The 24,118-nt window shown below is 34.9% G+C and overlaps 1 protein-coding gene across 2 annotated transcripts in view; it reads right to left on the bottom strand.

Annotated features, from left to right (window-relative positions):
- The window catches only part of MAP3K7 (mitogen-activated protein kinase kinase kinase 7), an 80,701-nt gene that overhangs the window by 18,308 nt on the left and 38,275 nt on the right, over positions 1 to 24,118 (bottom strand). The window contains exons 6-13 of one of the 2 annotated variants that reach the window (XM_017663693.3): positions 22,584 to 22,708; positions 20,200 to 20,328; positions 18,202 to 18,332; positions 16,522 to 16,603; positions 14,121 to 14,251; positions 13,347 to 13,476; positions 10,696 to 10,776; positions 2,305 to 2,369 (exon numbers count right to left, since the gene is read on the bottom strand). In XM_017663693.3, the coding sequence (XP_017519182.1) occupies positions 2,305 to 2,369; positions 10,696 to 10,776; positions 13,347 to 13,476; positions 14,121 to 14,251; positions 16,522 to 16,603; positions 18,202 to 18,332; positions 20,200 to 20,328; positions 22,584 to 22,708 (874 nt within the window). The remainder of the gene's footprint in view (positions 1 to 2,304; positions 2,370 to 10,695; positions 10,777 to 13,346; positions 13,477 to 14,120; positions 14,252 to 16,521; positions 16,604 to 18,201; positions 18,333 to 20,199; positions 20,329 to 22,583; positions 22,709 to 24,118) is intronic. The other variant, XM_017663694.3, reaches the window with a different exon arrangement.

Raw genomic sequence — 24,118 nt, 5'->3', positions numbered from 1 at the left:
CAAATACAGCTGTTTTAAGATCAGTTTCAAATCAAGAGTTAAGGTTCAAACTCTAGTCAGTTCACTTTACTCTATGAAATGTAATATTGAACTTTACCACTGAATTTTTTCTTTCTATGACTGTACTGGTGGGCACATTATTTTCTTCATGTTCTTTATCAATTTCCAAGGCCAAAGCAAACAAACAAACAAACAAACAAAAACCTCATGCATTGGTTTAATCACTGCTCAGTTACACTTTAAAAAGAACTACATCTTCAATTTAAAAAATCCACAGTGTGATTATTTTCTTCTTCAAATCACAAATGTTATTTTCAAGAGTAATTAAGAAGATTTAATGGTCATTTACCATAATATTTTCAGGGAAAATGTTTTCATAATACATTAGGATTACTGTTTGCAATTCTTATCCCAAACCAGATATTAGGCAGTTTGTAATAGTAAGCATCTGAAAGAGCCAATCAATTTTAAAAAGCGGCCATACAATGGCTACATATCACCTGTTTTAGAACAGGTTTTACTGCCATACCAAGCTCCCCCTCACTCCAAGTCTTTTGGGCTAGTCCCTGGCAATTCATGCAAATGACTGTCCCATAAGCATAGGCTGCCTCAGTTCCAGCGTTTTACTAGTAAGTAAAACACTGAAGGTACTGAAATGAAAAGGGTAACAATCATACGCTCATGTGATACAGACCTTGTGAGGCAATAAGTAAGGCCTGGTTCAATTCAGTTCAGTCTTGAATTACAGCAATGCCTTTATTACACAGAACAGAGAGAGGCACTGGCCCTAGCAGGTGGTCCAGCACTGTCTGAGAGCAGGTTTCTCATTCTTAGCCAAAGGGAGAACACTTGGCTAGAGTTTCTCATAACTGGAATATCAATGGCAATAGTAAACAGTTAAAAAGACTGAGCTCATCAAGCCTGTAAGGATTCAAAGCAAATACCAGATGTCAAACTATCTGTTCCTAAAAGCCCTGATTAATACCGTAAGTATTTGAGGGGGAGGAAATGGGACACTTCATTCAAAAGCTCTGGGGTCTCATAAAAAAACATATACACTGAAAAAACTATTAAATAAATGAAATAAAATGACTATTTTTTATAATACCTTCAGACTTAGGGTCACTTAATATCATAAAATATATAATAAATTAATGTTATGTATATCTATTTTGTTTGCATATCTGTGTTTGTGTATGTATCTGAGTGAGCATATAGGCACTGTGAGAAAAGTATTTCCAGATATGAATGAAGACTAAGGGTATGTATCATTTAAATATATCAAGTGGTATTTGTTAATTTAGTTAAGCTGATGGCGTTCAAGTTTTTACTAATGACCAAAGAATCTCCAAAATTTAAAAGTATGGTTAAAAATGAAATAATAATAAAACACCTTTCTAGGATGAAAAGTAGTAATATATATGAACATAAATTAAGTCATTGTTTATAAATCTATAATCAATAATCCTATAATTTTACGAGTATAGGCCATAATGTATGCATCTGTTTATTACAGATGCATGCTGTACTCAAAATTTCAGCACAGCTGAAAACAAATGAATACACATAATTAGCTCTTTAATTTAAAAAAGATATAAATTAAATATGTCAAGTTTATTAATCTAACAGAAAAAACAATGACTGAGCTGCTACTTTTATATACTAGTTAGTTAAAACTCTGTAATAGTAACAGACTAAACTACAGCACTATCTGGGTCATTGACAAAGCAGCAGCGATAAAGAGGTGAGGAGAATTTAGAACTAAGAACATCCAGAAATACAAGGATGAAGGAAAACCTTAACAATGGGGATAGAAGCCTCTCTACAGTTTAACCATCTGCTTAGTAAATATTTCTTAAGGATATATTAAAAATACAAATCCAGTAGTTATTTCCAATTAAAAGATGTTGGGAGTCCTCCAGGTATGTCAGTGCCTTACATGATCCCAGAGGGGTGACATCTTTTTTGGGGAAATGTTTATTCCCCTCATTGATAAGGAGACAACACAAATAATTGAGGATAATGATAGACAAATTGTTAAATTACAAAACTGAGTAATTCCTTATTAAAGCATATATAAAGCCACATTACATGGAGCACTACTTAATTAAACAACCTTTCACAAATTAATAATGGTATCTATACTTTTTTCCCTAAGTATTTCAGTTCAAGTGCAATGGACTTCTCTATTACAATTTTTGGTGAACTCACAAAACTAATATTGCAGAGTGTATATATTATAGTTAATTTTTGGCTTCTGCCTATTAATATTCAAAGACAGAGAATTTGAATGTAAAGTCTTACCTGACCAGGTTCTGTTCCAGTAACACTCAAGTCTTGGATGGATCTACGTCTTGGCTGTCCGTTGCCTTTTAAAAAATAAAAAGTAAAATATTGAAATTTATTCAAACAGACAGTAAGGGTATAAATGCTATAGTAAGAAACTGGAATTTGTTGCTCCTTGAATCTACACAGAATGTTTGTGGGAAAAAGAATAACTGAGTATATTGTGAAAAAAGCAAAAACAAAAACCCAAAACCCAAAACCAAAAAAGAGAAGAGAAAGATGTAAGGAAAGGAAGAGAAAGTTGCAGTGCTTTAACTCAAAAGCTGCTGGCCTACAGCAAAGTATGTCCTAAAACAATAACCACTCCTACCACACGAATAGCTGCTGAACTCTCTTCCACCATCTTCTGTCATGTATTTAAATAGATGAATGCTTGGGGGCTGGGGCTGATGATGGCATCTATTTCAAGGTCCTTACGTTATGATTTCTTCAGCAAGACAGCTAGGAGGTTGTAAGACATGACTGACTTTAACCAGTAGCCTTGTTCATTTCAGGGCCTAAAGGATGCTTAGGGCTTAAATTTATTATACACTTACTTAATCCCATTAGTCTCTGTCAAAGCCTGGTAACTGATTATTTGTGAACAACAACTCTTAATTTTCTACTGGACATGAATGACTCTCATTTATTCTTAAATATATAGCTTGGTGAAACAGACTGCTGTGTTAGTTCTGCTTCAAGAACTTCTATGCTAATAATAATATAAAAGTCAGTTTATGAAAGAATTCTACAAATCTAAGTCTTCAGCAAAACAGAATGAATTGAGCAACTGCTTCACTTGGCATTTTTATTTGGGAATAGGGCCATTTGTACAGTATCTTTTAAGATGAGAGATCAGCTGTCTAAAAGGAAACACCAAAATATTATGAGTAACAGCTGACACAATACTCAAAATTCTTGAGACTCTGAAATCTCTATTATGTAATTTATCAACTCGTGAGCAACACCACGAACATGCACTCTAATACATTGTTGTGACCTGATTGGCAGAAAGAAATCATTCTTAAAATTTCATAATTCCATAATCCTGAGTATCTTAATTTAAACCAATAAGCAATGTAATTTAGCATCTTAATACATGTGACCCCATTATTATTTTGCACATAAACTAAAAGGACCTTACAAAAGAATAATAGTGTTTTATGCAATGTTAGTGAATATAGCACTCAAATTTATAGCCACCCTTGAAAGTGTAAGATACAATTCTTTTCCATTTCAAGCTATTGTAGAATTCTTTGCATAATTTTAACTTAAATTTACTTTAAGCTTCACTTTATTTTAATTTCCATTACAAATTAACGTGGCACCAAATTGCACATTTAGATATCAAGCATTGGGCAAACTAAGACACTTTTGTGAAAACTTTTAACTCTTCTTGTTTCCCAAGGACAAAAAGGAACCTCAACACCATGACTAATAAGCAATTTTAGGCACATTTCATTCAACACAATCATTCTAAAATTAGCTTAGATGAAACAGGCTTGTAAAGTGTCTGGAATTCTCTTTTCAGATCAGCGACATTTGTGAATCTGGGGAACCACCCAGCACATGTGTCTAAAAATCATTACATCATCATTGCAATACAACAAAACAAACTCAAATCTAGGTGGGGGTAGAAGGAAAGGGGATTAAAAAGAAGTAGGGTTAAGAAGAGTTTATTTAACAAATGCCAGAAAATGAGGTATCTTCAAACTACAGCATGAATCAAAGCAAGCAATATCAAGCAATGCATTTTAATTGGCATAACCACAGCAGACACCATCTGGCAAATAGTTCAGACAGACAAGGCAAAAAAGGATTGCAATCAACAAATACTTGTTGCTCCAATAGTAAGTTTTAAGTCATAATTTGGAAATATGAATGTAAAAAAATCAAAGTCCTATTATTATAAGTGAAAATTACTGGATGTGTTTCAGTAAATTTAGATTGATTCTGAATTTTTTACAACTAAATATTAATTTAGAAACTCACTTATATTGCAATTTTTCATGGCTTCATGGTATGTGTATAGCTATATTACACATGGTAGTATTAATGAAAAATGTAGAAATGAGGGGCAGTATGATGTCAACAGATACCTGATCAAGGAATCTGAAACCCACAAATGACATTCAGAGTATTTCATTCTGCAATGCATTCTGGAGCTTCCATGACTTAAGATAGAGAACAAATGAGTTTTTATATTAAGTTCTGAGTAAGGGCAATAAAAAGAATGCACATACTCCTAGCCCATCCTACTCTCCATCCCGCAAAAAAGAAAGGGTAGTTGGAATAGCAGCATATAGACTAAGTCCGTTGTTTTTACAATAATGTCACAAAAACAGAATCCATCTTTCAAAAAGTTGCTCTTTTAAGTACAACTCATTTCCTGAGCTGGTGTATGAACACAGATCCTTGCAGAGACAGCTGGCTTAGGTCCTAGTCACTCCAGCGGTTGTTCTTATTGCTCTGAGTAGGCTTATAGTTTTCCTTACCTTAAATACTTTCATTTTTCTACCTTCAAAACTTCCTGAAGACTCTTAATGTAAAAATCAACACTACATTTTCCTGCATGTATCTCTTAACCAAAATGTTGGAGATTTTTTGATTCTTAAGTTTTGAATATTAAAATTGTGGAACATTGTTCAGGTGTAAAATACATAAGATTTAAAAAAATTTGTATAGCACTATACACTGCAGTATTAAATTACTGCCTCATGGTAAACTGAGTATCCACTTGAAAATATATTTCCTCATTTAGACTGCCACAAATTTCACACTCCTTTAATAATTTCAACAAGTTCTGGCTTATTTCTTAGAAAGGCCCTTTAGGGTGCATTTTGTTCCCCTCTCTACCAAAGGAAAGCAATTACTATTGATGAGTTTTTCTAATAAACCAGCCTTATTAGGTTAGAGTTTTTTAAGATTAAAAAGTGATCTTGGTACACTACAATATGGTAGAAAGAGACTACATACATATTTAGTGTGGAGTTAGATGAACCTCCCTATTTACATTAGCCACCAGTATAGCATAGAATTTTTTTGAAGGTGAAGTGACTACACATGGCAGATATGGCAGAGCCACATCAGTGAAGCTCTCTCCCTGGGCCTCATAGCATCCCTAATCCAAGGTTTATAGCTGCTAATGACACTTATCTGGGCAAGGTAGGAATTTGCCAGATCTAAAAAAGCTCAATTCTTTTTATCACACTGTTTCTTCATATTGGCACTGCACTATTTTTGAGGGGTGGGGAGGGGGGAAGAGGGAGATTACATTAATAATGTATGCACTTACAGGTAAAGGAATGTTTACAAACATTAATATCTACTGGCTGTTAAACCAAATACAGTATTAGAAAGGTTTTATTCTTGTGAAGGAGAAAGCAAAACAGTGCCCAGGTGCTGAATAGCAGTTCTGCCTTAAGCTGTCCAGGACTCCACAAAGCCCACCACACCCACCCCATCTATTTGCTAATTACCTTAGACAGCTGAAACTTCTTTAGGAGGACAACACTTAAGTATCGAAACCTGACTACCTGTTATTTTTCTGTTAAATATGTTCAGGTCTTTGCATATTCTACTTAAATACTTTTATCATACTCATGGTAAAAAATAGAGCTAAATATCTCTGACTGAGATTAAAAGAGAATATTCATTAAATTTTTCTCAGTTAAGAGATCTGAATGCAGCTGAAATCCTAAGGACATCTAAAATTTATTCTCAGTTTTAAGAATATATGACACACAATACATATAAACTAAATTCAGGTTCTTCAGGGACCCGGGCAAAAATATTTTATATATTTCATTAAGATCGACTCAAAACATTTGTGGATTCACTCTTCTTTATCATACCCTTAAAGAACAGTATGTAAGACAAAAAAACCTGTTTGGTCAAGGCCTCTGTCACCCTAAAATACTACACCTTACTATCTTAAGCTCAGAAAAACCCAAAGGCATACTATACTACAGCACCACTGTTCAATGAAATCAAGCATTATAATTTCTGAACTAAGAAAGAAATTCAGAACTACTGATTACAATATTATAATAGCACTAATAAAAACTTTAAATATATTCTACAAAACTTTCTAATTTAGCTGGTTTTTAAAAGACAGTTATAATAATCATAATGACCACAACAATGTCAGTATATGGAAAAATTTGCTCTTGCAAATCACATACTGGAAATTTATTTCACTTTATAACAGCAATCAATCTGGTATAAACTATGTACAAAGAATTTCATACTAGGGAGGAAATGCAGAAGACTAATGTTTCCATTAAATCTTTAACAGGTGGTATGTATATATGTACCTGCCAGTACTTTTTTTCAAGTGGATTTCAAAATGCATCATAATCACAGCTGGTTTCCTTAAGGGCTGTAACTGCTCGCACAAGGACTCCCGGGCAGGACTGCAGATCTTCCTGGGTTACTGATGCTAGAGCCACGAACAAAACCTGATTTAGCTTTCTTAATTTCTCAGTGTCTTACTCTACATTCTTTCAGCTGGAAAATGTAGTTGCTCTTGTTTGAAAAGTTTTTGACATTTTACCTGTTAATCTTTGACATCTGGACTTTTAAGAAATGTAAAATTAAGGCCTTCTAACACTGGATCAAATGTTATCATCAGAATGTACTATATGGTCTCACAATTCATACCTCTCTATTTCATCTAAGTATTTGAGATGAAGATGGGAGGGCAACAGATGCTTGGATGCTATCAAAAATGAAATGTGGGGAATTCAACAGAATCCAGATAAAAGAACCAAATCAAGATCCACATTCTTATGAACGTCTTGGAGGAAAAAAAATAAAAATAATTAAAAATTAAGTTTAGAAATAAGCAACCCAATAATCTGCTACCCATTCTCTTTTCTTCAAATAAAGTAACACAATTAAAATGTGTTGGCTGAAAGAAGAAAGGATTATGCTCTCAAATCTTCAAATTTTAAGGAAAACATTCAGAAAAGGACACAGGCTTTCCTAAAAGTCCATTCCAATTTATCAGCTTATAATGTTCGTAAACAAATGGATCAGAAAACTAGGTCAAATGGTTTAGATACTGAGCAAGAAACATTTACACTTACATTTACTTTGCTTAGACAGCAGTCTGTTACTTGGTAGGACCTTCTCCACAAATGAAGAATTCACAAAATGTCATACTATTGGTAATCTGCTTCTATGTGGTAATAGGAAGCCAGAAAGATCTGTGGCCACTCTGTAGGCAGTGGGATGTAGAAGGGAAGAGTATCCATGCCACAGTTTACTAAAGCTTCTTTAGAGCTAGGATCAATGAATTAGAGATATAAAGAATTGTAGAGTATGATCCACAGAAAGTTCAGAGGTATTAAAGGTCCATTTTTGCATGACCCAACTGATGAATACTGTTGTTATCCATTGGGTACTTGTTCTTCATTTGAATGACTGCATAGTATATAAGAGCAGGCAAAAAACAAGATTTGGATTTGCTTACCTATGACTATATTAGGCATTTTAATCATTATAAAGATGTATTAAACAATTCTATAGCATTAAGTGTATTTAAAAATTTTTTAAACTTATTAAGATTTTAGAAAATGAAAGCAGCAACACTTCAGAAAGATCAGTTTGTACACTGCCAGTAAGTACACATAAAAAATTTTATGATGCTTAAAGGAATGCTCTTGTTACAAGGCAGTTCATTCCAAGGAATACATTAAACTCAGTATATTGCACATGGCCCAAGGTAAGTATTACTGAAACTACTTTGTACTAAAATAAAATAGACTATTTTAAAAGTGCTTACTGGGATGCAATGCTAATTAATGCCAGTTTGGATGTATCAAGAAGTATCTGGTAACCACAAAAGTTGAGGAAAATTGACTTTAAGAAAATAATTCTAGATGGTACTAAGGAATTTGGGGGAATTAAGCATAATTTTTAATTAAATAAATACATTTATACTTTTTATAAATATATTAAGTAATAATTAAATTAGCTATAAAAAACATTTGAGATATTCCCAAAACATGGGTTTTATTTTCATATTTAATTTAAAAATATAACCTACAAATTGTTTGGCTTTTATGTCCAGTTGTTTCAATTCTAGTGCTTGCATTCTTCTATTAAAATAAAACTGACAAGGTTTATGTTTGGATATCTGGGGTTAAAAAAACCAACATGGATATTTAATGAAATGTATTACTGAATACTATTTCCATTTGAACAACGCTGTTTTGCTCTAGCAGAATTCAGGTCTCCTGACTCCATAAGGATCCAATGTCATAAAACAGGGTCTCCTGGCTGAAGACCTCTCTTTAATATAAGTCCTAAGAAGGAGCAGGCAAAATTATTCTATCTTCTCTGACTCAAAAAAAAAAAAAGAAGAGAAAATGTATGTGATTTGCTGGAGTCAAAAGATCCAAGTAGGGACACTGGCTGTGTAACTCAAAAACCACCCAAAATCATCAGATCTAAGTTCTTCATCTATAATATAGCTATAGTTTTATCTGACAACTTGGTTGCAAAACTGTTATGGTCAATTAAGAGATGTATTTTAAACTACTCTACAGGCCACACAGGGCATCTAACCACGGTTTCTCAGTCGTGGCTGTCCAATACATTGTTAGGATGTTTGGCAGGATCCTTGGCTTCTGCCCAGTATATTCCAGTAGCACCTGCCAGTTGTGACAATCAAAAATGTGTCTAGATATTGCCAAATATGCCCTGGGGGGTAAATTCACCCTGCTGAGAACTGAGACTTATTTTCTCCTCTTCTCCTCTCATTACGTTATTTGGTATTGGCAATATCACCTATTGTGTGATGTGTGTGTGTGTGTTCTTCATGCTTACCTGAGACCTGGATTAAGATTATATCACCACTTGCCTAAATTTTACTGATTCCCTCAAACATTTAAGATAATCACAGCTCAGCAGTATATATGTTTAAACGTCATTTTTTAAGTTAGTATATTATTCGCTTGAACAAAGTATTTTTATCATGGAGGAAAAATGATCTTAAGTGTTTTGTTAATTTTGAAAGCAGCCCACGACTCAGTAAGATTATTATGTGAGAAATGGGTTAACTCTATTCTCTGAACAGCAACAATGATGTTGTAAAATAAATGATTTTGATGTTGAATAAAAATCAACTACTTTAATATAAAATGGTTTTATACAGATAAAATGGCCCCTAAGAATGATATAATTTGTATTTTAAACATATTTATAGTTTACATAGGTTTTACATACATCCTAGTTCTTAGCCACTGGAGCTCAGTAATGGCTTGTTCATTTCTTTAACAGGCACATATTTGCTATAAACACTATGTGTGAGACATTGAGCCAGATACTGCTGATACAATCAGTAATAAGTAACAAACATATGGTCACTACTCTTGGTTTTCAGTTTACTAGAGGAGTAAAGAACCACTAGGTATTCAACTATAACACAATACTATTCTAAAAGCATAATGACAGGCAAAGTACAGGATGCTGAAGATTTCATTCAAATCATACTTATGAAGGTATCAGGGAAAAAGTGTACAATTCCTCATCAAAATGTTGGGGGAAGGGATAGAGGAAAACCTAAAGCAGAGGGATAAGTAAATGATAACTTTGATAACATGTACTAAGCAATACTGATGGTCACATACACCATTAAGTTGCTATCAAAAATGGTGATTTAGATTCATCTACAAAACGATCACCATAAGAAATAAAAGCAATTTACCAGTTTGAGACACTGAAGTACCATGTGTGAGTTAGGTATAAAAATATGTACAAGAAGTTTCTCCTGATAATACACGACAATCACAATTAACCATGATTCTTCAGCAAGATACCATGCAAAACAGCAAATCTCAGTTGGTTTTACTTTGTTTCTGTTTTCTAGGTTAAGGCAAAATGGTATTTGGCAACTCTATTTTCTTAACTTCATATTTCGCTTGCTACCAACAGAAAGAGGCCAGGAGAGAAAGCCTAGAGGGAGCCCCAGTAGTAGTAACTAAGGAAGGAGGGGAGCCAAGAACAACCAATATTTTTTAATAGTTGTTTCCTCTTTCTGTTGGCTGCAAAAAAAGTCTGATATCAGTTGCTCACTTAAAATATCAGAGGAAGTTGGTAAAATTTTGGGCTGCTATTCTCCCTTCTGTGAAAAGGTTTACTTTGCTTTCTATTTTACCCTCAATTTTGTAGATCTGAGGTATCCTGTCAAGACCACTTCAGTGTGGACAAATGTACAATTTTTTATTTGTCTCTTTTATTACTGCATGCAAGTTATCTATTTTCATGCCCTAAGGAAACTGGAGCAAGAAGCATTTTGTAAGTACCAGGGAATCATTACTTTGGTTCCACAGCTAGAAGACCAACTCAGGTGGTCTATGATACCTGATGTGACGATCTCAGGGACATCCAGAATGTTGCCATATGAAGCAGTTTTACGGTGGCCCCGTTTAGGCTTGGAATAGGCTGCAAAAACACATATATACAGTATACATGCAAACAACCACAAATAGTAACACAGAAAAGTAACTACAAAAACAGAGTAATTTTGAAATAGTTATGTTAATAACATTTCATGCAGAATGGCATGCAGAACTAACTAACTTCATCCATGCTGAGAAAAAGCATGATTAAGGAGCAAACAACTACCAATAAAGAAAGACGTTTCACGTACTGGCTTTAAGTAGCATTAAAAAAAAAGGAGGGACAGAGACAAACACAGCTGCAAGGTAATGAGGAAGCTAAATTTCAAACATTCACATAAGCAAACTACCTCAGTGAAACCACTGATATGCAATGGGGGCTAGGACGAAAGTGGGAGGCAAGGGAGGAGTTAAAAAGAAATGAACTGCCAGATTTAATTTAATTACATAAACACAGGAATATATATGTTTAAGTTAGGTGTTTCTTGAAGTGTTCTATGAAGTAAAATTCAGTGATTATTAAGTCATAGTATGAATGTTTATGCTTTTGTAATATTCATACATACTTCTAGTAAACTGAGTATTGTAATATCTAAAATTTAGGGTACATTCATGCTACATGAACAGTGTTGAAAGGCTGAAAAATACGAACCTTTCAAAGTATGTCAACTCATGAAAAAATCTGAAGGGTGTAAAATTCAATGGATGTTCAGTAGCATTTGTTTTACTTTTGGCAGAAAAAGGACAGGGTAACTAAATGTTAGCTTTAATCTAGTGAAATATCACTTCTGTGAAGAAGAATTATAAACCAGTACCTGACTAGAAAACTGAGACTAGAAAAATATAAAATTGTTATTGCAACATGACTTTGTATTTTAGAGTAGTAAGATCACTATTTGGCAGGTCTAACTTGAATGACATCCCTGAAGTGAGAAGGTTCTCCCAAGGGTGAGGGTATGTCCCTGTGTGTGCTGCTCATCTGACACTACACTGAGACACCCTCCCTCCACCGACACACTTGTGATTCACAGAGACCAGGAGGACTTGTGAGTGGTAACCTCCATTCAACTGAGGGTTTCTAAAGATCTAGCTGTGTGGCAGAGACTTCTAGTCCCCTGCTGATCTCTATGCTTCCCTTCTTTCTTAGAACCCTAACTTTACAACAGCAATGTTTCCAGATAAAAGATCACTGAGCCTTCTTTCCCTTGGAGCCATGCGTAGCCATCTGACCATATTACTACGGCCAATGACATCTATGTGAAAGTTGTTAGGAGGAACTCTGGGAAAGCTCATTGAAAATGCTTGAGCATATGCCCTTTATGCCTTCCCCTAATTCTTTCCTCTTGCTGAATGGATTACGGATGTGATGATTAGAAATATACAGCCATTTTGGATCACATTTTGGAACCTTTAGGATGGAAGCCACACAACTGTGGGATTGCGGCAGAGAGAAACAGGAGCCCAATTGCCTAATCATCACAAAGTTTACTCCCATATTTGTTTATGTGTGAAACATAGAGCCTATGTGTTAAAGACACTATTATTTTGGATATTCCATGGTAACTGATTTTGATGCTAACTGATAAAATCAGTGATCATTATCAATTGAAGGAAGTATAGTATGATGGTCCTCTGGACAATTTCCATCTGAAAGGAGCTCTACACAAAATGAGAAGATTCTATTTAGAAAAAAATGAAGTGAATGAGAAAAAAGACCTTAAAAAAAACAAACAAACCTGGTTAGCTAAGTTAAAAAATATATATGCTAATACACATGGAAATACACTTGTATACACATAAATAGTTAAAAGACTAGAGGTAAATACACAAAAATGTTAAGTGTTTATCTTTCAGTGGAACAATCATGGAAGATTGGTTTGTTTGTTTACATTTCCACATTTTCCACAACATGTCCCCTCTACCCCTGGGGGAACTGGCAAGAAAACAAATCAGTATTACTAAAATGAAATTTGGTTAGAAAAGAAGGTTAGAAGTTCACTCAGGAAACAAAACATATTTGTTTTTGTGCTGACCAGTCCTTCTATAATTCATTACTTTAAGAAGCGACAAAATGGAATTTAAATGCTAGCTTTTTCAAGACTGAATGAAATTACCATGGTCTTTTATTTTACAATAAAAAGAATTAACCACAACTTACTTAGCTATTTTTGCTACTGGAAGGAGTAGACAGTAAGGCCAAATTATACCTGGGTCTGGAGTATATTTTTCTTCTAATTTCATTTCAAAACACATGTAATTATTTGAGATCAGCACAAAATTCTAGTAGAATCAACTCAAAACCTTCTAAGATTGTGGTATTGGCAAAATTTCTATTTTTCACTTAGATTTTCAGCTTATATTTGAGTTGAAAGAATTCACATTTGATAAAATCTGTAATTAGGAAGGTATATTTTATGATCCAAATAATTTGGTAAGTTATACCTTCCTTCTTTGGAATTTGAGATCAGTGTACAAATAACTGCTGAAAGTGTACTATAAGCCTGCTTCCTGCTTTAAATAAGTTTAAGATACAAATAAGCCCTGACATTCCCACTAGTGAAACAACTAAAACTACCATTTTCACTCCTCTTTGGGCTCTTATTTCCTTTTTACCTGTGTTCGCAGCGATCCTGGCTTCTATTTCAGACATGTCAGCACTCAATCTCTTGCCCTCGGAGGTTGGGGGCAAGCTCTCTATGCTGCTCCCACGGGAAGCTCCCAAGCTTACACGTCCAGATTCACTCTGTTAAAATTACAGGTCAATTTGAATTACTGAAGTTCTTTAAAAATCTTGGGCAGCCTAGGAGGAAAAAATACCAACTAGGATTCTTAAGGATTCTGTTCTGTTCTGAAAGAAAAGGCAAGTTTTCAGGGAGAGGGAGTTACAAGGGTCAGGGAGAGCAACTTGCGGATACTGGCCGTTTGGACAGGGCAGTCACTGGTGTCCGGAGTTAAATGCTCCAAACACTAGTTAACCTAAATGCCTTAGGCAAGATAATAAAAATCACTTCTCAAAATATTTTTAAACCAGTAGCAGAAAAATATAATAAATCTGAGTAACATGAAATGATAGATTTAGAACAACAATGTTAACTGGACAGTACAGCCAAGGTGGTGACATTTTTAACCGTCAACCATTCAAGTTAGGGATCATCCTAGGGAGGGAGGCGCACGGTTGGCAAAGGCAGCAATCATCAGAAGGGAAAACAATTGGGTAATAAATGGTAGATGGTTTTCATTGTCTGTCTCCACTCTTACACTTATCTGCTTCAGGAAGAAGATTCAGGATTTACATAATGGTAGACGGCAAATAATTACTTTCAGTTAGTATAATGTCATGACTACTAGCAAGGTTACCATACCATTTTACTTTTAATAACAACAAACCTGTTGCTTTGCCTGATTTTTCAACAATTTTGATTCTAAGCGCTTAATAGTATCATTTGTGGCGGGAACTTGCTCCATATTAGTATCACTTTTATTACTGGTATTTGTAGAAGCGATGTCCATGAATGAGCCTAGGAAAGCAGAGACATTTGACATTTATGATTATAGGTTGGAAATAATACACATACTTTATTTAATAATACATAACTTTAATTCTTTTTTAAACTAGTAAGATTTGAGTAGAAAAAAATGAGAATTTCCATGCTAATGATGATACCCGAACATATACATTTTATATGAAATTTAAGGACAGCCTAAAAAGGGAACCAAAATGCCTACACAGTCTTCTAATAGTCAAGGATGATTTTAAGGTTTCTAGCCTGAGCCAACAGAATGGAGTGGCTGTTAGTCAAGATGGGGAAGACCATGAGAAGAGTGAGTCTGAAGGGACTCTCAGGAGCTCAGTTTGGAAAATGATAAAGTTGAGTTCCTATGAGATGTCAAGCAATTAGTTGGACATATGAGTGTGAAGTTCAGGTATGGGATAGAGCAAAGTATCAGCAAATAGAAGATACAAAAAAGCCATGATACTGAGTGAAATTACTAAGGAAATGGGAGTCAATGGTAAGTGAAGAGGCCAAATGACTGAGCTCTCTGACATTTTTAGGTTGAAAAGATGAGGAACAACCAGCATAGGAAACCATCAGAACAAGTGGCCAGGCTCTATGCTGAAACCCAGACCAGTATTGCATCCTGGAGACCAGCTGAAGAAAGTACAGTAGGATGGAGAGCAATGAACTGTGTCAAATGTTACTGAGTCAAAAAAAGGTAAGAACTGAAAACCACTCATTTAGATTAGTAACTGTTGGTCTTAACAAGAGCAATTGTGGAGTAGTGGTATAATAAAAGCCTGAATGGAGTGAGCACAAGAGAGAAGCTAGAGAATGTAAATATAGACTGTATATGCTCTGGGAATGATCCCAATAGGCTAACACTGATCACAGAAGAGACAGGGAATAATTGTGGGAAGAGCAGATTGGATCTAATGCACAGCAGGCTTGCCTTCGGCTAGGAGACCAGACAGTTCAGTTATAGTAACAGAAAGCACAGTAGAGAGGCACAGATACAAGTAGGTGGGCAGATGTACTAGGGAGCTTGTGGAAGCATTTTGTGATGGCTCCAATTTTCTCAGAGCAATAGTAATCAAGGTCAGCTGAGGGTGAGGCGTGGCGAGGGGGTGAGTTTGAGGAGAGGCTAATGTACAGAATCAAGTCATCTAGGAGAGGGAGATGGACTAAAATATAGTACAACTAAGCAGCACTAAACAGGCATTTGAAGATGGTATATGGGTCATCTCTAGTCAGTTTCAGCTGCACTGGGACACACAAGGAGTAAGCAGAATGTCAGGCTTAAGGAGGCTTGTGGTTTAGCAACCCAAGTTTGAGACAAAGGCTAGAAAGTTGAGGATTATTCCCAAAGGAATTTTAATAACTGCCTGGAATTAAGTGGAGAGAGGAAGGGAGGAAGGGCCTAAGAGGACAGAGGATCAGTGAAAAGGTGGAAGGATCAAAGGACTGAAGGTCGCAGTACGGAAACAACCAGGGAAAGGCGTTTGGGTGTAGTGGTAGAAGGAAATAATGGAATTTCAGAGAAGTTCACTTTAGACTTCAGAGCAACTCAGAAGATTTTCAGTAAAACTGGAATTTGGAAACAACTAGCAAACAGTAAACCAGCTTAAAATAAATATAAAACTTCTGAGGTGGGAACAGACCAGGAAAAATATGTCAGTACAAATAAAAATTTAAGCACAGGATAAATATATGTGTACATATACCTTTTAATTTTAGTTAATAATGAATGTTTAAACTGTCATCTGTCTTGAGAAATTCAATTTTCCTAAGCTAGAACAGTACTGCTAGTATCTTTTTTGATGACCACAAACTATGGATCTCACCACTACTTGATATTTAGAAAGCTGAGGAACTTTGAACTAAAATGAGGCTTAAGTAAGGGTCTCTGTAGACTCCTCTACGCAAAACAAAAAATAGGGTGTTTATGGTGAAGAAATATACTGTTGCATATATTTACAAGAATTTCTAATATTTGCTCTAGCAGTATTTGTGTAAAAACTGCTAGAATCATTTTCACAGCAATACAACATCCAATCTTTTTACACCTAACTATGCAAGAACTCCAAGATTTGGAAGCAGGTTTTCAGCAACTTTTTAATCTGGGTACCTTCACAGAGAATGAAGCACCTGGAAACTCAAAATTGCAATCAATCATATGAAATGAAATTTAAATGTAAATGAGGGCATCATCCATTGCTTCTTGATTATAATTTCATGGGAAGAAAGACACCAAAAAATTAGGTTATTCCTCTTCCAATCTATCCATTTACCTGTACTGGTGGCAGAGTTGCTCTGTCCTTCATCTGAATACTGACAAGGGTACTGTAAAGGCTCATCAGCTCCTGGAAAGTACTACATATAAAAATGTAAATCACAACTTAAAATTTCTTTAATACAAATTAAATCCTGTAAAAATTAACTTGAAGAGTAGTACATTTGAATTCTTTCCTTGTCATGGGATTTGGATAAAACAAAGATGCCACTTCATTTTTCCTAACATATACTGCATTTGTAGACACCTGAATCCAATACATGCCCTAAGTTTTCCATTTTACAAAGATGATGATGTGTTTACTCTTCTGAATTTTAACTGTTATCAATGCCATGGATCTACCCAAGTACCTATTTACAGAGCTTCGATAGTCTTGGAGAAAAGAGCAAATCTCTCTAGAGGAACATATGAAATACCAGAGTATCATTCCTTCTTAACTATATTGAACGTATTTATGTTCTCAGAGGTGATATAAACCCCCCAATTGTTGAAATGATTGTTAGTGTCACAACTGAGATTGGTATGCCATAGAATAATTGTTAGAACTAATAATATCAAGGATAGATTATGGATGTCCCTTTATAAAATGGAGATTCAATATTGGTAATATCTGCTGGACAAAAACTAGAATTTATAGGGAAAAAAGAAAGGTTTTCTTCTCAAATTAGACAAAGCACATATAAGCACAATTACAATCTGAACAATTTATACATCCCAATGTTTTAAGGTATCTGACTACAGACTAAGTTTTCTTATGACATATCTTTAGGGCCTAGGATTCTGTATTCAGCTGCTATCCAAATGATGGTAAGCTTTAGTCAGATTAGTTCAAGCTGTTTTACCCAAATTATATGCAATAGAATAAACCAACTAAATCTTTGGCCACTTAGGAAATCACCTAGTCCATATTTAAGGAGATTGAAGATTCTTCTACTGACCAAACTGTTCTAAAATTCAGGCAGTTTACAAGTACGTGAACTTTTTAAAGTCAGGCGATCACTTGACAGATTCTGTTTGTGTACCAAAACTAGAGGCCTAAAATTATTCAAATGATTCTAAAAGCATTTGATTTATAGACTAGGAAATTCTGATAGTTATTTAAAAAGGTTCTCCAAAACTAAGGAATTCTGTAAATCCTAGAAGTTTTACTTTTTTAGTGGCAAATGAAAAGCTGAAAATACGTAAGAAAAACCAAAGGTAAAAAGTTACTTAAGTAAATATGTCTGGGAATGCTGACTCTTTCTTGCCCTGCAGATGACTACTTGATGAAAATCTGTACTAAAGAATATTTAAAATCTAGTTTAGCAAGTATTAGAATAAGACACTTAAGTCCTGTAAAGGCTTTAGAGATCATCTAATTCAGTTTCTTTCATGTTACCAATGAAGTAACAGACTCAGAAACAAACACATCTATCCATTCAGTTAAGCAAGAGGAAAAAGTAGGTCCAGAAACCTACCTAGTCTAGCCATCTTTCCATTATAAAGAACTAGACTGTTTTTCCAAAATAAAGTTTCCTCCTCTGATTATATGAGTAATGAATGCCCCGTCTAACACTGAAAATACAGAAAAGTATAAAGCAGAAAATAGCAATAATGTGCCTTTACTTTAAAACCCCATTAAAAATCAGTACATATCAAATTCTCCTAAACCCAAAGCCCCTCAAAAGAAGGATTATACCCGCATCAAGTGCGTCATTATTTTCACAATTTCCTCCATTGAAGGGCGCTGAGAAGGATCTTTAGACCAACAACGAGTCATCAGGCTCTCAATGGGCTTAGGTAAATTTTTGATCAGTGGTGGTCGAGTACCTATAATTGAAAATTAGAGGGGGTTGGGGAAAGAATGTATTTACCCAAACAATGGTATAAGCATTTTATATGTATTTTCCAAAGCAGTATTTATTTTATAGATCTTGTAATTTAAGATTTCCTTTGAATAATACAAGCACATTTTTTTATTCTTTAGATTAACATATCTTCATAAAGGAGAGGCTTTCAGAGAAGACTTGAAAAGTTAGATTAAGACTTTTATATGCATTATGTGATAGTATGACTGAGAATATTTCATTTGTTATAACCATTCTTTTAACAACTAATAATGGTGTAATCTGTTTTAAGAAAAACAAAATGGTAGTTTGAATTTTACTTGAACTATATTTTCAGATTTGTTGCAAAAATTTCAAGTGTGTTTGAAAAATCTTCTTCCATATCTAAAAAGTCATCTGTTATGGTGTTAAACTCACTGACCTCCAAATGACTCTTTTGTGGTAGGCAGACCTTTTGGCTATTGTGAATCAATCATTTCACAAGCTGAAAATTGCCAACTTCTGCATAATTAAAAAAATGTAGTGATACGAAGTAACTGTTATAAGTAAGGTCTTTAACTTAGAGGAGTCCTGAAATATAATGAAATCTTTATAATTTTATCAATTAACAAATTAGTTCTATCCTTTACTTAGCTGACAATTTCAATTCTTGACTGACAACTGCAAGAAAAAACACGTCTTGGTCAATGCGCTAGCATTCTGTACAATGACATTAAAGGGAAATTGGCAAAAAACATGATGTAAAACTGGTAGAAGTCACTCAGATGTTTGAAAATCTATGAATGACTTGAATAGGCAGATATTTACATCACTTGTGGAATAGTATATCAAAATGCCTTTAATCAGAATGATTATAATCAAGTGATAGAAATGAAAGAACAGAGTGATGTTAAAAGTTATGAAGCTTTAGCTATTTCCTTCATGAAGAGTTTACTTTCCCAAAGCAAATGTGAGTAACTTGATCAATGAAGCAGATGTATTCTAACATCATGAGTGGTTAGAAATACTGTAACTAAAGACATAAAAGGAATAGGAGAGATGCAAGGACATTGAGTCCATAAGTCAATATAACTTAAAAATATAGGCACTGGAGTTAGAAAGATCAAGCTTTGAATCCCAGCAACACCAATTACTCATCTTGTGACCTCAGGCAAGTTACTTAACTTATCTAGGTCTCTGTTTCCTAATCTGTGAAACTGTAAAGTGAGGCAATAATGGTACCTCGTAAGGATGGAAGAGAAGACAAAAAGAAAGAGTATGTAAAGAAGTACTTTGTGTTTTGCCTTCAAGAACAGCTTAAGTAACAACTCTTACTACTATTTTCTTTGCTTTCTCTCCTCAGTGAGATCCTTGCTTCCTCAGGAAAAAAAGTTACAGTTCCGCAATTATCTTAACCATGTGAGAGATTTTATTTAACTTTAAAGTTTTATTTCCTTCCACAGTCCAGTCTGATGAGCCTTTATCCCTTGGAGAAAGCCAACCTAGGTAGTGTGCACTGGCTGTCAAGATGGCCTTCCCCTTATCATAACAGCCAGCAGGCCTCCTCAGCCCTGCACAAAGGGCAGAATTGCTCTCAGACTGCCAGACTGATTTGGGGGGCTGGCGGGGCGTGCTGGAGTCCGATGGAAGAAAAGTATCATGGCAACCAGGAATTGTACATTTTAATGACAGGGATAAACAGTCTTTGGAGGAAAACAATTTTCCAAACAGGAAAATGCAGAAAAGTATAGAGTAGAAAATACCAATAATGCCTCTTTACTTTAAAATCCATTAAAACTCAGTATGAATCAAATTCCCCTGAACCCAAAGTCTCTCAAAATACATTAAGAAAAAAACTCCTTTTCACAAACCATTATGAACAGCCCACATGATACGGAAAGCAGGGCCACCAATCTCATCAAAGGGTTTCCGACGTGTTATCACTTCCCAAAGGATGATACCCCAGCTGAAAACATCACATTTTTCACTGTAATTGCTACCTAGAAGAAAAGGTGGTATAATTTCAACTTTTTTTCCACATGACTTACAGAAACAACTGCTTTCATAAATTTTAGAAAGAGCATCGTGTACAAAATAAGAGGATGCTACTTAAAGAGCTGAGACATTACTCTTTCTGAAGTACCTTAAGTCTTTGCAAAAATAAATTTTTAAAAAATTAAGTAATAATGCACTAAAAACTGCACTTTAGAAAGTTAGTCATTTTCTAACTTTTCATCAAGAGTCACAGGACTTATGTTTCATTTATTTAGATTTATACCTTCTCTGGGGCAGAGTATGAAACATTTGTACATTCCTTTTCATAATTTTTTAATCTTAATTTTCTTCCTTCATTTTCTGATGAATGTACTATCAAAGTAGAAGAAATTTCTAACTTAGTGTTAAGATTTTCTGAATATTTCATGAGATAAAATTCTTAACTTGCAAACTTAAAGTTGTAAGCAGTGAAAATTATGGTAACAAATTTATAGTGAGCAGATTATGCAGCGAAATTTATAGGATCACTACATTAGCAGGTGAATCAGCACAATGAACAGCTAAAAGACCAATCCAAACCCAACCAAACCAAAGAAACCCCTCAAATTACCACTGTAAGAAAGAACAATTATTAAAGCAACCGCTATGTATGTACTTAGCATGTGTACTACACGTGCACTAGCGGTGCAGTGGAAGCATTACAATGACATCACAATCTAATTTGGGCTACACATACTGTTGTCTCAGTAATGAAGAGACTTACATAGTCTAATGGAGCTTTGTTGCTCTAATTAATTACCATTAACTATTATTTCCGTATTTTTTGCTCTTCAAACTATAGTAATATTGCGTTATTTTAACTCAGAAAGATATGTTAAGTAAATGATTTTAAAGCAATACCAATTACATGTATTCTGTATATGAACTCAAAAACAGGACATGTTATTTAATTTTGTATAATGTAACACCTGCTTGTCCACTAACTTTTAAATTGTATTTTATGGCAAAATAGGCCCACTCAAGTGACCAGATGTATAGTAAATTTCTCCTTCTCTTGGCTGGCTAAAAACAAAGAGAAATCTTTAAATTCATCAAAAAGAAAAGAAAAAAAATCATTAATCAGAATCTGATTACTCAATATATCTTAATTTTATGGGGCATTCATACTTCCTAACATACAAATCACACATCTTCAGTTTAACTTTTCTCTTTAAAAAACCCCCAAAACTCTGAGGTTTTTATACAGAAACCTTGTATGAAATTTATGGATCACTCTTTTAGAACTTGAGTGAGACATGGAGATGTAAAAGGAAGTAAACCTAAGTTTATCTTTTGTTTTTCTTAGTGTCATATTTCTGCCCAATTACGTGCATTCCTTCTAAGACATGCTCATTTAACCTGCAGACTGTCAATTTTTAATTGCTAGGAAACCAATACAAAGGCACAGTTGAATTTTATTGTTTCTGGTATTTATGATCTATATACTTGCTGTGAACACTGGATTACTGAATGCTCAATCATTTGCTCCTTGGAGAAACACAGGGTTAGGTTCTTGCAAGCCTTTTCACAGCATTTTGTCAACTGATGGATACATAATCTTGTTCATGTGTTTCTGTTTCACACACGATTGCTGATTTATGAACACTGAACTCATGGCCAACAGCACTGTAACTGTAATTGCCTGAATAAAGATTAGCAAGCATATGTATTTTGTCTGCTAAGATACATCACAGCTTCCTTACACTTAGGACTAGAAGGCACTTCACTACTACTCTGGGAGGCCATTTTAAACAATGAAATCACCAAAAAAGAAAAAAATGAGGCACTAAACAGATCACAGAATAACACAATATGAAACAAGAAGACAAGAGGGCTGTCTTGTTCAGTCTTAGCTGGGAACATGCGTGTTGGGTGACTCAAAATTTTTCCCTGCTCTGTGCATGCCTGCAAATATCTATGAAAGTACCGTGAGGAATGATTTTAGGGTTACAAACAGGCAATTTTGCAATTATGGAATCTAAGTGAGGATTGACTGTACATATGCTTGAACTTGCATAGAAGGTGCTAGACAACTTAATTCTTGCTATGAGTCTTCAGATCTAAGGCTGTATTTAATACCTCCAGACTTTGGTATATACCTTGTAAGTATGTGCTATGCAGAAATGAAACCATGGAAATAGGGAAAAGCCATAAACACATTTTGTATTTACATGGAGTAGCAAGGCAGATTATCAGTCACATCACACTTTTGTCATTTTACCTTCGAAAACTTCAGGTGCCATCCAAGCAGCACTTCCCTTGTTATTGGTCATGTGTGTCTGAATGTCACAGGCTGTACCAAAATCACAGATTTTTAAAACTGTCCCCCCTGCAACCAGTAGCAAGCTGTTTGAAAAAAATAAACAAAAAAACAACAAAAAACAAAGGTTGTAAGACCGATACTTACTTCTGTAGTAAGTTATTTGTGGAAATAGGATGGTTTAAACAAAATGTCACAATTCAGCTTCTGTAAAATGTTACCTAGTAATTGCAACCGCTTAATAGTTCAGAGGAATATGAGCAAGAATTAACTGACCTTCACGTAGTCCTCTTAAGGAGACAGCTACACCCCCATTTTGATGTCTCCTATCTCTAGCCCCATAATCCTTCCTATTATTTCTCTCTGGGCCCAAAGAGAGCATGGGTTTTAAAAACTTCTGGTAGGTCAACATTATGGTGTCCTGAAATGGGAGTGGATGGATATCAATACCTTCATAAATTGCTTGTAATCTACTTATCCCAGTGTCTAGTCATAAAATCAATCATCATAAAAACCTAGAACATATCTGGAAACATAGATCACAAAATCAATTTAGCAGACATTAACAGTATTAAAGAAATAGAATAGAATAGAAAATATGAAAGTACATCACAACTAGTTAAGATTAAATATTGTTTCACACAAGTTGTTAAGTTGTATACATATAATATGTACACACACGGTAAGACTGTTAAGTATTTCCTACAGTGGATCATGGTCCAGAGGCTGCAAGCCTTTGTTCTTACTCACCTATGGTAAACGGAAAATGAGTCTTTAATTTAGCCTAATGCAGCAAGACTGGTTAGCTACTCACTGACCCTATTTCATCTCCCTCCTGGGTACATAAGAAAAGTTTACATTTCCTATCCTCTTGAGCAGTTAGTTAGATGTGACTGAATGACCACTCTAGCCTGTGGAATGTGGATGGAAGCAAGGTACTTCACTTCCAAGCCCGGATGTAAACAACTCTCACATACATGTTCCTTTTCCTTTTCCCATGTGCCACTGAAGTCGAACTAGAGGTGGGTCTGGTCCTCAACTACCGCACAAACAACTGCCCACTCAACAGCACATTCACTTTGGAGTACCTACAAGTGAAAAAAACTTGTATTTTGCTAAGCCATGAGATTTCAGGGCTTACCTATTACCACAGTGTCACTCTAACCAACATTAGAAAATGCTGCCAAAGTGGGTGCTGCTCTAACAAAAATCGAATGTAACTGGTACTAATTCAGTAGTAGGCAGCAAGAAAACGGAAACTGGAGGCTGGGAAGATAGAAATCCATGCAAACACGTGGGAAAGCATTTGGTAAAATGTCTCCTGTGATAAGTTGTGGCTTAAAGGACTGGAAAAGCTGAGTGTTTCTAGACTCCAAATTGCAGGAAATAAGACTGGCACAGGCCCATTAAGACTGAGCACTGCAGCAAAGAAAAAATTAAGACCAAGTACTTCCCATGTAAACTTGATGGCCTCATGGTGCCTCCATTCAGCTGAG

This window comes from Manis javanica, chromosome 13 (genome assembly GCF_040802235.1).
Source record: "Manis javanica isolate MJ-LG chromosome 13, MJ_LKY, whole genome shotgun sequence".
Taxonomy (NCBI): Eukaryota; Metazoa; Chordata; class Mammalia; order Pholidota; family Manidae; genus Manis; species Manis javanica.
The sequence above is the reverse complement of the archived record's forward strand: the minus strand, read 5'-3'. Positions and strand labels throughout refer to the sequence as shown.